This window comes from Myotis lucifugus, unplaced genomic scaffold (genome assembly GCF_000147115.1).
Source record: "Myotis lucifugus unplaced genomic scaffold, Myoluc2.0 scaffold_160, whole genome shotgun sequence".
Lineage (NCBI taxonomy): Eukaryota > Metazoa > Chordata > Mammalia > Chiroptera > Vespertilionidae > Myotis > Myotis lucifugus.
This window is the reverse complement of record NW_005871208.1, coordinates 1,081,598-1,095,176: the sequence shown is the minus strand read 5'-3', so window position 1 is coordinate 1,095,176 and position 13,579 is coordinate 1,081,598. Positions and strand designations below refer to the sequence as shown.

The window sequence follows — 13,579 nt, the reverse complement described above, 5'->3', positions numbered from 1 at the left end:
TTCCTTCCATTCACTTCCCCTCTTTTCTGTTTGGCAATACAGTCCCTGCTCTTTCTCTCTCCTGGCCATTCTTCTATATTCCTGTCTCTGAAATGTCTAGCTGTGGTGTTGCCCATCCCCAGCTTTAGCCACTGAAACTCTTGAAAGCAGTCAGTCCATCAAACACCCTGCCCTACAGGGAAGGCCCGAGAGAGCAGACTCAGAAGCGAGGCAGCTCTTCCTTAGGTGTTCCCTGAGGATGCATTGCTCAGCCCCTTAAAGGAAGCAAAAATAGGGTGTCGGTGGAATAGGGGAGCAGGGGAGGCACAGAAATATTGAGGCAGCCATCGCAGGTGGTTTCCTATTTAGCTAGAAGACTTGTAAACCCTCAAAACACCTGCCATGTGTTCAAGACCAAAATGCACTCACAAGGCGAGGAGAGACGGGCTGCGTGCTGCCGGCATGAAGACAGGAGCGTCCACTGCTTCTGAGAACAGTCACTCCCACGCTAATCCTTTCAAACCTTTCTCTACTGCTGGCTCCCTGTACCTGCCTGTTCCCTGAAATAGCTTCAATAAAATATCACCGAGCTCTCTGGGTGTTGACCGAGTCTGTCTTATCTCACATTCAAAGGGCAACCTTGGACCTGGTGTTCTCCGGAAGCAGGTGCCCTCCAATGAACTACCCTACTCTCTGCCCCAGAGCTCTGGTCCTGGTTCCAGGGAGTCCAACATGGTCATTGAGACCATGCTCTGGCCTGGATGTGTCCGGAGGATGCTCTCCAGTGTCTGCACTGCCCCAGTGAACCCAATCTCGCAGGTCTGCCCACTATCTCATTTATTCCCTCTGACAGGAGTCTGGAGGGAGTCTACTCCCTCGTCTGGCTTCTCAGCATCACCATCCCCACTAACACCACCTCCAGGGACCAGTTCTGTGACACTTCCTCCAGGGCACAGTGAGATCCCCTTCCGCTGCACCATGCACAGGACCAACACCATCATCACCCATCGTCTCATGACAAACCTCACCTGCCCCAGCCCCCATCTTCCCTCCTCAGCATGCTGGGACCAAAGTCAAGACTCCGCAAAAGGGGACACTGTGAAATGTCACAGTTAGACTGAGAATTTCTGATTGAGTTCCAGTCTCCTAATCTAGAGGTGTGGAAGCCAAGGAGCAGAGAAAATATAATCCACAGAAGCCGATTCCTAACCCGGCTTCTCTCCACAGGAGCAGCAGAGCACAGTGACATCAGAAAGAATGGGATTGATGCAGCCTTGGCAGAGTTTAACCACTCTGCTCCTCACTTTCCTTATTTGCAAAATAGAAACTCCATTGTGGTGACATTACTAGTATATGAATTAAATGAGATAATAAATGTAGAAGTCAGGGTGGTCCCGCACAGAGTAAACACCCAATAAATGTTCTTACTATTATTATTATTGAGTTGATTCTGACCTAGAAAAAGTCACATGTAGAAGGGAAAGACCCATTGGCCACAGCTGCAGTTTCACTGATGGGACTGATGGAAAGAGGGAGGGAACAGAATGGGGGTAGTAGTTGGAGCATCTTCAAAGAGCTGTGCCCTGGATGCTAGGGAGAAGGCCTCTATCCCAAATACACCTAAACAATTCCTGTGGGCAGCAACTGTCCCCAGAGATGTCCTCGGGCCAGAGCAGGCTCTGTCTACCTCAGGGAGGCTCGGGATGGGGTGGGTAAGAAGGGAAAGAAACAGCCACATGGACCCCAACCTAATGGCTGACATCGATGCATGTTTGAGGGAAAGCATTCCTTCCTCTCCTCTCCTCTCCTCAAGCACAAGGCAGCTCCTCTTGAGTCCCCTATGGCCTTTCTGGACTAAACAGGCCCTGGAGACAAGACTCGGTGTCTGGAGTCTTCTATCTCAGGAGCCCTTGGGGAGACAGGAGGTTAAGGGAGCCAGAGACAGGACCCCGGCTGGCCTGAGGGCTTCTCCCACCTAAAACTCTTCTGCCCTGGGAACTCCCAGGATCCCCTAGAAGTCCTTAGGGAACTTGGGTCTGGAGCATCTGCAGAAACATGAAAACATCCTTGAGGAAAGAGAGCATCCTCAAGCATATCCAACTTGGCCTCTGAGCCAGGGCAGCCAGGGAATGTAATTCATGCCCCCTCTCCTTGGACTGGCATAAAGTCCCAACTCTCCCTTTCCTTGAGACTGACCCTCTGAATATGCCCCTTTCATCACCCCTGTTAACAAGGAAGGAGGACACATGGGACTTTTATAGGGCCGCCAGCACTGACCACTGGCTCCTTTTTTCAACTCTTTGCTACCCTAATTATCCACCTGGGTACTTAGAGCTGCCAATCTCCCAAGCTCATAAACCTGATTTAATGGTGATTGGGGGTCTGACCCAGCTCAGACCTCCAGCCCCTGCCAGATAAAAGGGTGGGAGCTGAGCTGACTTGACAGCTCTTGCTTCCCGTTCTCCCCACCAGGGCCTGCCTCTCTGCCTCTCTCTCCTGCCATGTCGTGCCTATCCTACCAGCAGGGCTCCAGATGTGGCAGTCGGAGCTTCAGCTCATGCTCAGCTGTCTTCCCCCAGAGGGTCACCCACTATGCAGTGAGCTCGGGGCCATGCCAGCCTGGGGGTGGCGGGGGCCTCCGGGTACTGGGCTGCCTTCGCTCACGGAGCCTGTGCAACGTGGGCTTTGGGAGGCCCCGGGTTGCCTCCAGGTGTGGCCTTCCTGGCTTCGGATACCGAGTGGGGGCCACCTGTGGGGCTCCTGCCTGCATCACTCCCGTCACCATCAATGAGAGCCTACTAGTCCCACTTCAGCTGGAAATTGACCCAACTGTGCAGAATGTGAAAAGGGATGAGAAGGAGCAGATCAAGTGCCTCAATAACCGCTTTGCATCTTTCATCAACAAGGTAAGAGGTCCAGGACCATGGGATGCAGAGAACACCTTGTGTCTGGTCCAGGAGACAGGAAAAGACTGGCCATAGAGAAGCCAGTTCATCTATGGGCCTCTCCTGTACTCATGAGCACTAATCATTGAAAGCTGGTTAGATCAGGCTCAGCACTCAATATTTCTATTTGCGGATCCTTTGTTTTTAATGTCATCTCTCTCTGGATATTATCTGATAAAATTACCAAGGTTGCCTCAGGTCAGACTACAAGAGGGACTTCCAAAGCGATGATAGATACTGAAAGGAATGACCTAAGAGGCCTTGATGAGGCTTTAACAATAGAACTGCTTTCTAAGTGCCTGAGCTGGGGCAAGAACCTTGGGCCTAGCGGTGAGCAAAGACCCTTGGGCCTGGAGGTGGGCCTTTGACTTTGGAATTTGCCATCAGCTTAGGCCTGTGAGGAGGAGAAGGTGGAGCAGTGAGAGCTAGGGATAAAGGTGGTCGTGAGCAAAGTCTTATATCTGCCAACCCCAGAGCCACAACTCTGAAAACCTTCGGGAATGGTTGTGTGCTGTCTTTGCGAGGCACTAAACTGGCCTGTCACCTTCAGCTGCCTCTGGGCCTGTCCTCACACCCCAGAAAGTCTCTTGGGGGTCAGGACACATGCCAAGGCCTGAACAGGCATTTCTGGTGACCCCAAGGTTTAGTGCAAAGAGTCTTGGGCCAGAAATCAGGAGACCTAGACTCTGGTGTTGGCTTTACTCCTGACTGTGACCCTGAGGCCCCATGCAAACCAGCCTCAGGGGATGGTGGGGGGAAGAAGGGGAATGATGGTGGGAAAATTAAAGGAGGTAATACATGCAAAAGCCTTCCAAAAGGGAACTTGTTTTAGTAAATGGGAACTGTCACACAGTTTAATTTTCAAAACACATAAGTTCTAGAACACGGGCCCTGGCTGTCAGCAACATCACACCACCCTCTATGGGGCTGGAAGCCTCCTGGTGACATGGCGTTGACCAGAAGTAGGGCCACGTTACTTCCCCTACAGTTCTCCTGGGAAATAATGCACCATATGCAAAGTCCCAGGGCGAGGACTGGAGACTGTTTTCCTCTGCCAACGACTAGCTGGGTGACCATGGTCAACTCGCTCAGCTTCTCCTCATCTAGGTTTCCAAGCACAGAAATGAAGGAGGGGGCCAGCATCTCACCACGTTACTGCAACAGGGACTTGTTTGGGATGCAGCCATGCAGGATGGGGCAGCATGTGAAAGAGCTTGAAACTTGAAGTCTTGGGACAGAGCCTTTGATAGGACCTTCTCCCCCAAGTGTCCCTGGGCTGTAACTGAAGAGAGCCCGACTACTCCCAGCTGGAATGTCACCTGCTTACATTAGTATGAAGATCTTTAAAGTGCTTCCTATGCATAACCCCAAGTAGGAGCTTTAGGAAAGAAAACAAGGCTTAAAGGGATGGGGTGGCCTGGACAAGTTTACAAGGCTGGTGGAGGCAGGCAGGGCTGGAAGGAGGACCTGCCCCAGGCCTCCTGGCAAAGTGTTCTTTCCACTACAATGTGCAACCCCTGGGTGGAAGGTGGGTCCTATAAGCTCCCCCAGGCGGGGGAGACACAGAGACATAACCTCAGGTGCCAGTCTATGCAGAGACTGTCAGTTTAGCATATCGGCAGCGGTGTGTCAGAAGAGAGAGCAGAAACTGATTCACTGCCACACCACCATTGATTTACTCTCTCCAAGCCATAGTCCCCAGGGAACCCGCTGCCCGGTGACATCCTGTTCTTGGCTGCAGGTCCGGTTCCTGGAGCAGAAGAATAAGCTGCTGGAGACCAAGTGGCAGTTCATGCAGAAGCAGAGGTGCTGCCAGAAGAGCATGGAGCCCATCTTCGAAGCCTACATCTGCACTCTCCGCAAGCAGCTGGACTGTGTGGCCAGGGACCGGGCCGGGCTGGAGTCGGAGCTCTGCAGCCTCCAGGACACGCTGGAGGGCTACAAGAAAAAGTGAGTCTGCTCTGACTTCACCCCGCCAGGGATCCCAGGGCGAGCTATGTAAACAATCCGGGCCTTGGTCTCTCCATCCACAAAAAGTTTCAGGGGAACCTAAAACTTGGTTCATCAGCTGGTAGAACACTAAGGCAGAATAATGTAGGCAGAGCCTCTAGGATATTGCCCATGTGGCACCTGGTAGAAACTCTGAGGTTGTGCATTTGTCTTCATCTCCCTTCCTACCACCCTGCCAAAGGAAGTCCTGTCCTCCCGCTCAGTATAACATGATCTTTTCTCCTGCCATTTCTGGCATTCCAGGGCTCTGCTCCAATCCACCTGTTCCACTTAATCTTCCACCAATCCCCTGGCATTTCCTGAACTACTTCTTATTCCCCAAACAGATCCCCAAACCCTCTTCCTTCCAAGCTTTTGTTCCCTCTGTCTTTCTTCTCATAAGCCTCCTCTCATCATCTCTTTGAACCACATTCAGACTAATCTATCTCACTTTTCCTCTCACCCCCTGACTCTGGTTTCTCCTCCCCACCCTCCCCCAATCCCTCCTCGGTCACAGCTGGAAGTCCTCACCCCTCCTGTCACTAGCAGATCCTCTGTCTCCCTTGTCTCCTGGCCCACTTCTTCCTGGTGAAGGTCTTTAACCTGCTAGACTTGCAGCTCTGTCCTGACTCACTGCAGGAGAAGGTGGCTGATAAGCATATGTTAATGAAGAGTTTGAAGGCTTGTAGATCCAGTGCTTACAAGAAACTGAAGCCCAAGTAAATTGCTTAATAGTCCTAAGTGGGTCTCTCCCAGGATCAGAATCCTATGGAGCACATGTTGATGGGGGAAGGTTGAGAGAGACACATTTCCATTAACAAGAAATGGTGTGAGTATTCTAAGAGCAACAGTTCAGATCAGAAGGGACGTGGGTCAATGGAGTAGAGCCACATAGGGGACACTCTTGCTGCAGGTGTCAACCACATGCCTACTCATGGTTGATGGAAAAGGCTGGCTCCTTCCCTCAAGATGCCCCAGCCCAGTAAGCACAGACCTTTGTGTAAACACATCAATAGCTACAAGGTGGTGCAGGCCAGAATGGTGGAGGAATCCCAAGAGAGTGAGAGAGCAGAAGGGGCCTAGGAATGCATCCTGGGGAAGGTGCCATTTGCTCAGGGCCTTGAAGAATGTGTTTCATTGCAGTTACTTCTTATAGAAGAAGAGTCCAGAGTAGACCTTGGAAAAGGACAGGAGCAGATGACAAGGAAGGGCCAGAGTGAGACAAGTTAGAGGAGACAACTCCAGCAGACTGTTACAGGCAAGGTGTGGCAAGGCCGGGGGAGGGTGAAGGCCAGCCCTCTCAGCAGGAGCAATGCCTTTCCAAGGGGTAAGACACACAGTGGCCAGACACTTGGTTTGCAGCTGAAGACGAGGACTCTGGATTTTAAAAGTGGGACAGCGGAAGGATGAGATTGGATGGTATTTTAACAATAATAACCAACGCTGACATAGTACGTGCCCCATGTCAGGCTTAGTGCTTTGCAGATATTAACTCATGTGATATGTTAACTCACAACAACCCCGTAAGGCGGGGCCAGTGTTATCCTCATTCTACAGAATATGAAACTGAGACACAGAGAAGCCAGGTCACTTACTGAAAGTCACAGGACTCGCACTTGACACCAGGGGATTCACACCAGGGCATGAGCTCCAGCAGCCAGCGCCCAGCTGCAGCAGAGCTCTGTGGGGAAGAGGAAGTCTGGGCGTCAGGAAGCTCAGTGGAGATTTTAATGGATCAAAGTTGCTCTTCAAACTGAGTCATTCTGGCCAGACTGTACCTCTTGACCCTGATTCCATTGCCTTAGGGGGCAGTGAGTGGGCGAGGACCTATAGCAAAGAGCTGGGCTGTGCCTATGGGTCTGGTAACCTATTAATTGCTACCTCTGCAACAGAGCTGCAGGTAGGGGCCAGGCTCAGGACTCTCCAGTGAGGAGGGCACGGGAGCAGCTGGGATTTCAGTGACTACAACCAGCTCTCAGAACAACCCCGCACAGACAGCTATGCCAGCAACAGGCCGCCAGCTTCCACCACCTCCCAGAAGAAATGATCAGATAAAGTGGGCTTCCTCAGCACCAAGACAGAATGAAGTTGGCCTGAGGAAGGACTTCCCAGAGGATGATTCATCACAGGAGCAGGCTACTGGGGAGTGGGGTAAACTGGCAACGTGGCTAATGACAGGCTATGGTAATACTCACCAGTCTGGAATGGCTGGAGCAGCTAGAGGTGTCCGGAGACAGGGCTGCACCTGGCGACTCCTGGGGGCATGCAGTCAGTGCAGGGCAGATGTGCCCAAAGGCCCCTTCCCTCAGGTCTGATTCCAAAGCCCCTTCCAAACCCCACGGGTTGACTCAAACATTGTTTCTTGCCCATTCCACCAGATATGAAGAGGAGCTGTCCCTGCGGCCCTGTGCGGAAAATGAGTTCGTGGCCTTAAAGAAGGTGAGGAGCTGGCTCAGAGAAGGAGAAAGCCCCTGGAGCTGGCCCAGCGGGCCTCAGCACACTCAGCCCCTGGACTGTGTCCAAATGAGTTTGCAGCCCACCCACCGCAGAAGGGTCTCTCCCCCTCCTGCCCCGGTGCCAGCCTGAGTGACCCTGAGAAAGAGGGGGCCAGCATTTCCTCTCCACCCTTTGCTCAAAGGGGTGGTGGTTGACCGGGCTTCTGCCTCCTAATTCACAGGGGCCAAAGCTGGTCAGGGTTGTGTCCACACCTGCCCAAGAAGCTGGCCATGTAGCTGATGCCAAATCCAAACAAAAACTCTCAACTCAAGCCCCAAAAGATGAAAACCACTGCACGAGTTCTCAGACAGATAGCTAGGTACTTTCTGGCCTGAGCCCTACACAGTGAGCTCAGAGACACTGCATTCAAGGCTCCTTTAAACTCCACACCCTTCAGGCCCTTCCCCAGTAGGGGGCCAGGCCCAGGCATGTGGTCTTGGTGCTGTGGACCCCTCCCTCCATTCTTGGCTTTGTGAGCTCTTCACTTTCACATGAGCTTCCATGAGGAAAGGTGCGTCCCACACCTGTCACCTGCCACCAGCTTGCGGGGAGTGGCCCCCCTGGTGGAGGGGTGGCCCTCCCACATTCCCCCAGCCCTCGGTTACAGTTGTCAATGCTCCAATCACAGGATGTGGATACGGCTTTCCTGATGAAGGCTGACCTGGAGACCAACGTGGAGGCTCTAGTCCAGGAGATCGACTTCCTGAAAGGCCTGTACGAGGAGGTACCTGCAGCCATGTTGCCCACAGGTGGTAGATCAGGGCCAGTTCGTGAGGACAATGGTGGGAAAGCTCCAGCCCAGCAGGTACATTTCAGAGCAAGCAGACTGAGAAGTCGGCCTGGGACAGCTGGCTCTCAGCAGTGAGACCCCGGAAGTCCGATGCCCAGGCCTCGGCTCTCGGGTCTCTGTGTAACTGGAGTGGGACAGGGAGCAGGTTGGTGATTAAAGGCCCGTCACAGCCACCACAAAGTCTGTGCAAAGCTGCTATGGGAAAGTCAGAGCAGGTTCTCCCCCTTTATCCTCAAAGAGCTCACTGGTCCTCCCCGCCGCCCCGTCCCCCTGCCCCCGCCCCCCCAGGAGATCTGCCTGCTCCAGTCTCAGATCTCAGAGACCTCGGTCATCGTGAAGATGGACAACAGCCGGGTGCTGGATGTGGACGGCATCATTGCTGATATCAAGGCCCAGTATGACGAAATCGCCAGCCGCAGCAAAGCTGAAGCGGAGGCCTGGTACCAGTGCCGGGTGAGGCCCGGGGCAGGAGGGCGCCCTAGACCCACTTCCCCCGAAAGTGGGTGAGAAGATAATGAGAGAGTCATGCCATGTCACAGAGACAGGGAACCCCATAAATCCTAGCCCCTGTTGTTTCTACCGGGCCCCGGGCCAGGTACCTGAGGAACATGTGGGAGTGGACCCCACAGGCTGCCCAGGCCTGTCATCAGGGTGCCAGGGGGCCCCAGCTTTATTTACTCACAGACTCCCTCGACATGAATTCAAGGAGTACTAATTGGCAATAATGGCAAAGAGGGCTCTGGGCTTCAAGGAGTCAGGGGAGGCTAATGGCATGGAGTGGTTACTAATGGTGGAGCAGGAAGGTGATTAAGGTGGCCCCAGACTTAGATAATTAGGGGCTTGCTATAAGGATAGTTGGTGTCCCCAAGGTTAATTTGATTGAACAAATATTATCACCTCAGTCTCACCTGCCCTATCTGTGAAAGGCACCATTAATTCATTCGTTCGTTCACTCGTCCACTTACTCATTCAACAACTGCTTCCTGAGCATCCATCATGTGCTAAGAGCTGTTCTAGATGATGGATTCTAAACGTGGACAAAACAGACAGCAATCCCTGCCTTCGTGTCACTTTCATTCTAGAGGCAGGGCCAGGGAGTGACAGACAACGAGCAAGACAAATAAGTACATGTATGTTAGAAGGTGATGCATGCTACGGAGAAAATAAACCAGGGTGAAGCATGGGGAGTGCTGTGGGAATATGGTTTCCAGTAAGGTAGTCAGGGAAGGATGGCCTTACCGAGGGGTGTGGCACCATGAGGATACTAGGAGTCAGACCATCCCTGAGCTCCAGGAGATGACAGTCCACGGGAGAGAAACGTGTAACCAACCAAACAGAAAAGCAAGGTCACAGGAAGTGTCTGGAAAGGCAGAGGCAGCGGTGTTGATCTGGGCCTTGAAGGCCAAGCATGACTGCAGTAAGCGAGCATGAGGGGAGGGGGCGTCCAGCTGAGGGGCAGCCGAGCAGGATGCAGAAGCCTGACAGTGAGGTTCCAGTATGAAGCACCACAAGGAGATGGGGCTGGATGGCGTAGTGTGGGGCCAGATGGCAGCCACTCTTCAGAGTTGTGCTAAGTGCTTTGGACTTTTTTTCTGAAGGCAATGGGGCCCAGAGAGTGCCTCCAGCAAGGTTCTGCCCTGGAACAAAGGTATCAAACACTGGCCTGAAGTCAGCTCCCCGTGACTCTGCGGCCCATCCACACCAGGTGGCTGGTCCCTCCTCCCGCTGTTCTCCTGGGCTGCTCATCAGTCAAGTGGCTCAGAGAAAACAATCTGTTTCCCATCTTCCTAAGTCAATTCTATTATTTTTAAATTATAATTAACTGTGAGGATTCAAATTTTTTTAAATAGTTAAATTCAGTTTTCACTTTTTTCTCAAATAACTTGAAGTACAGAAATAGACTACCCACGATGACCCAGGGGGGTCTATGTCACCTTCAGGGACACGGGCTCCTTATAGCTTTCTATTCTGCCACCCTTCACATTGCTTTGATTTTCATGGTGCCTCCTGTCTCAAGATGACTGTCATACCACATGCTCATTCCAGGCAGAAAGAAGAGCAAAGGGCAAAAGAAACATGGCAACTGAGTCACCCCTATGTCAGAGGAACATTTCATTTTGTTTTCCATTGCTTTGGAGGAGAATATACAATCGTGCTCACGCTGGGGGTGACATAGTCTCTCCTCAGTCCTCTGTCTCTTAGGCATCCCAGACGGAGCACAGAAACCCTTTCTAAAGTCCAGAGGGACATCTAAAGGGGAGGGAGACCTTTGGGCTCCGGTGCAGAGAGAAAACGACAAGCCTCAGAACAGCTAAACAGAGGAGGGGAGCTTGGAGATTGGAGGACATTTTAATAAGCCTGACTGTGCAGGGCTGTGAGGTGAGAAGGAACTAAGGAGCAGCCCAGAAAAGGACCTCAGAGACTGACCAGAAATGGAGAAGGGATGGGGAACAGAGCAAGTGTGAGAATCCAGGGAGCGCCTGAGCCAGGAAGTCATTGGAGGAGAGACTCAGGCAGTGAGCAAGGGGGCTGGGAGGGACCCCGGCAAGGCCCCAAGGTTCTGACCTCTCAGTCCCGCAGTATGAGGAGCTGCGGCTGATCTCCGGGACCCACTGTGACAACCTCCGCAACCGCAAGAATGAGATCCAGGAAATGAACAAGCTGATCCAGCGGCTGCAGCAAGAAATCGAGAATGTCAAAGCCCAGGTGAGGCCAGCTGGGGTCCTACAATGTAACTCAGTTCTGACACTACCTGGGAAGAGTGTCAGGTCCCACAGGGTAAGGCTCTCCCACAAGTCCCACAGGATTGCCCCAAAGTCCAGGTTGTCACCTGAGCTTCTGACCAATCTGCTGTAAAGCAGAACCCCCTCCTCGGGTTTGATTAATTTGCCAGAGTAGCTCACAGAGCTCAGGAAAACAGTTTACTTGCTGTTTACCGGTTTGTTATAAAAGGAGCTGATAAAAGATACAAATGAACATGCAAATGGGAGGGATGCATAGGGGAGGTATGTAGGAAGGGGCGCAGAGCTTCCGTGCCCTGAGGGCACCACTGTTCCAACCCCTCCCCGTGTTTCCCAACCTGGAAGGCTCGGAAGCCCAAATGTGGAATTTTTGTGGAGGCTTCCTCATGTGGGCGTGATAATTATTTCCAGCCCCTCTCCCCAGTCTGGGGGATGGAGGGTGAGACTGAAAATTCCAGGCTTCTAATCATGGCTTGGTCTCTCTGACCCACCCTCACCAAGGCACCACCCAGAGGCCCACCCAGAGTCACTCATTAGGACAAAAGACACTGCTGTCATTCAGGAAATTCCAAGGAATTTAGGAGTTCTGGGTCCAAAACCAAATATTAGAACAAAAGTTATTTCCAATGCTCTTATCACTTAGGAAATCACAAGGGTTTTAGGAGTTCTGTATATATATATTCTATTATCTCACACTAGCCATGTTCTCTCTGAGAGTCAGCCCAGGGCCCCTAACCCCCCAATAATGCCCTCTGTGCCCTCTCCCCCAGCGTTGCAATCTGGAAGCTGCTGTGGCCCAGGCAGAGCAGCAGGGCGAGGCAGCCCTCAACGACGCCAAGTGCAAGCTGGCCGGGCTGGAGGCCGCCCTGCAGAAGGCCAAGCAGGACATGGCCTGCCTGCTCAAGGAGTACCAGGAGGTGATGAACTCCAAGCTGGGCCTGGACATCGAGATCGCCACCTACAGGCGCCTGCTGGAGGGCGAGGAGCACAGGTTAGTCAACGATGGGCCCCAGGTGTGGATACTCTCTGTCCTCGGGTTGCTGCTGCTATAGCCCATCCCGCAGTCATAGAAAACCCAGAACAGCTCACAGTCTGAGGGTCCTTCTCGTGGATGTGATCTGTGGTTTGGACAGAAGAAGTGGGGGAGGAGGGGGCGCTAGAGTTATTGGTCTTGTTTACTTCGATACAGTGATTTTGTGTCTTTTTCCTCTCACCCCAGGCTGTGTGAAGGCACTGGGCCTGTGAATATCTGTGAGTAGATGCGTCTCTGGGGCTCTGGGGTCTTGGGGGCTAATCAACCTCCTGACCAGACCTCGGCTTGCCTCCTGCCGGGAGCTCTGGTCAGAGGGAGAAGCTCTCCTGCAGGGCAACTACATCTTTGGGAGTCAGAATGAGGAGCAGGTCTGACAACGGGATGCTTTTCTGGAGAAAGAGGATTTGAAGAAGCTCAGACAAGTAGAAACAGAGAGGGTGAAACAGAAGCCAGGGCTGTGGGAATAGAGAATGGTTGGGGACCTTATAGGCACTTGTAGCTGGAGTGGAAATTGGGGGTGGGGGTGGGGAGAGGGGAGGATTCCTTACAGATGGTGGCAGCAAGAGGGGGGCATGGCCTGACTGAAGGGTTCGGGGCAATGCCCTTAGTCATGTGCGGGGCCCTGAGCATCCTTTCCTATTCCCGCAGCTGTGAGCAGCTCAAAAGGTGCAGTCTTGTACGAGCCATGTGTGGTCAGCACGCCCATGCTGAGGACCGAATACTGCACCAGCGGCCTCAAGAGCAGTGGGGGCTGCAGCGCCATGAGCACCGGTGAACTCTACATCTCCTGTGAGCCCCAGGGGCGCCCGGGCTGCTCCAGCATGAAGCTAGGGACTGGGGGCGGCTCCTCCTGCCACAAGTGTTAGCACTGCCTCAGAGGCTGGGAGTCCAGGATGCAGGGCACTAGCCCTCAGCCTGGATGTCGCCCATGCTTACCAGGGCAGCACACCAGGACATTCCAAACCTCACCTTCCTGTATCAGGTTTTCCCTGGGAGCCATTCCTCAGGTCCATCACATCTTCTAGAGTCATTTTTACTTAGCTGTGTGCAGACCTCGAGGTAGGCCCTGGGGGCGGTGGTGGGATGTAAGGAAAGAGAATGCATCGCCATGCCCCCTAGACTGCTGACAGTCCGGCCCTAGCGTGGCCAAGAGAATGGCAACAGCCACTGACCACTTCTCTTCCGGATGAGAAGGCCAGCTGCACACATCACAGTTCTGCTTTGTGGGTTAAATCATGGAAGTTTCCCCACAAAGCCAGCCTCCCCAGGCCCCTGGAGGTTCCCACCTCCCTTACCTCTGATTCTCATGCACCTAAGAAAAGTGAACTTCTTTTAACACCCACCTAAAAAATGCACTATTGCAAATGTCAAAAGGAGATATTCCAAAATCCCATTCTGAATTCCAAAGCCAGGATTTGGGGATCACTCAGGACCTATCCAGGCCCTCTCAGTTAACACAGAATCCATAGGTGGCCTTTAGCTGTAGATTTACCTGCTCAAATGTGTTGAGCTCACGCTATGAAAATGCGTCTCTTCCCTGAGCTCCCATTGGCCGTTGATGGTGGAGATACGCCTAGAACAAAGGCAAGGGGACATGGAATTTTTA

General features: G+C 52.8%; 1 protein-coding gene across 1 annotated transcript; it reads left to right on the top strand.

Moving 5' to 3' along the window:
- Positions 1-2,367: 2,367 nt before the first annotated feature.
- KRT82 (keratin 82) lies at positions 2,368-12,839 on the top strand. Its single transcript, XM_006095820.1, has 9 exons — positions 2,368-2,885; positions 4,666-4,874; positions 7,292-7,352; positions 8,038-8,133; positions 8,488-8,652; positions 10,780-10,905; positions 11,711-11,931; positions 12,160-12,191; positions 12,622-12,839. The coding sequence occupies exons 1-9, from the start codon at positions 2,481-2,483 to the stop codon at positions 12,837-12,839; spliced, it is 1,533 nt and encodes a 510-aa protein (XP_006095882.1). The 5' UTR covers positions 2,368-2,480.
- Positions 12,840-13,579: the final 740 nt, after the last annotated feature.

Bases quoted from the DNA above. Each gene is read 5' to 3' on its own strand.
- KRT82 (XM_006095820.1), top strand. From the start codon at position 2,481: ATGTCGTGCCTATCCTACCAGCAGGGCTCCAGATGTGGCAGTCGGAGC. The intron at 2,886-4,665 runs GTAAGAGGTCCA...TCTTGGCTGCAG, and splicing joins TTGCATCTTTCATCAACAAG to GTCCGGTTCCTGGAGCAGAA. The intron at 10,906-11,710 runs GTGAGGCCAGCT...CCTCTCCCCCAG, and splicing joins TCGAGAATGTCAAAGCCCAG to CGTTGCAATCTGGAAGCTGC.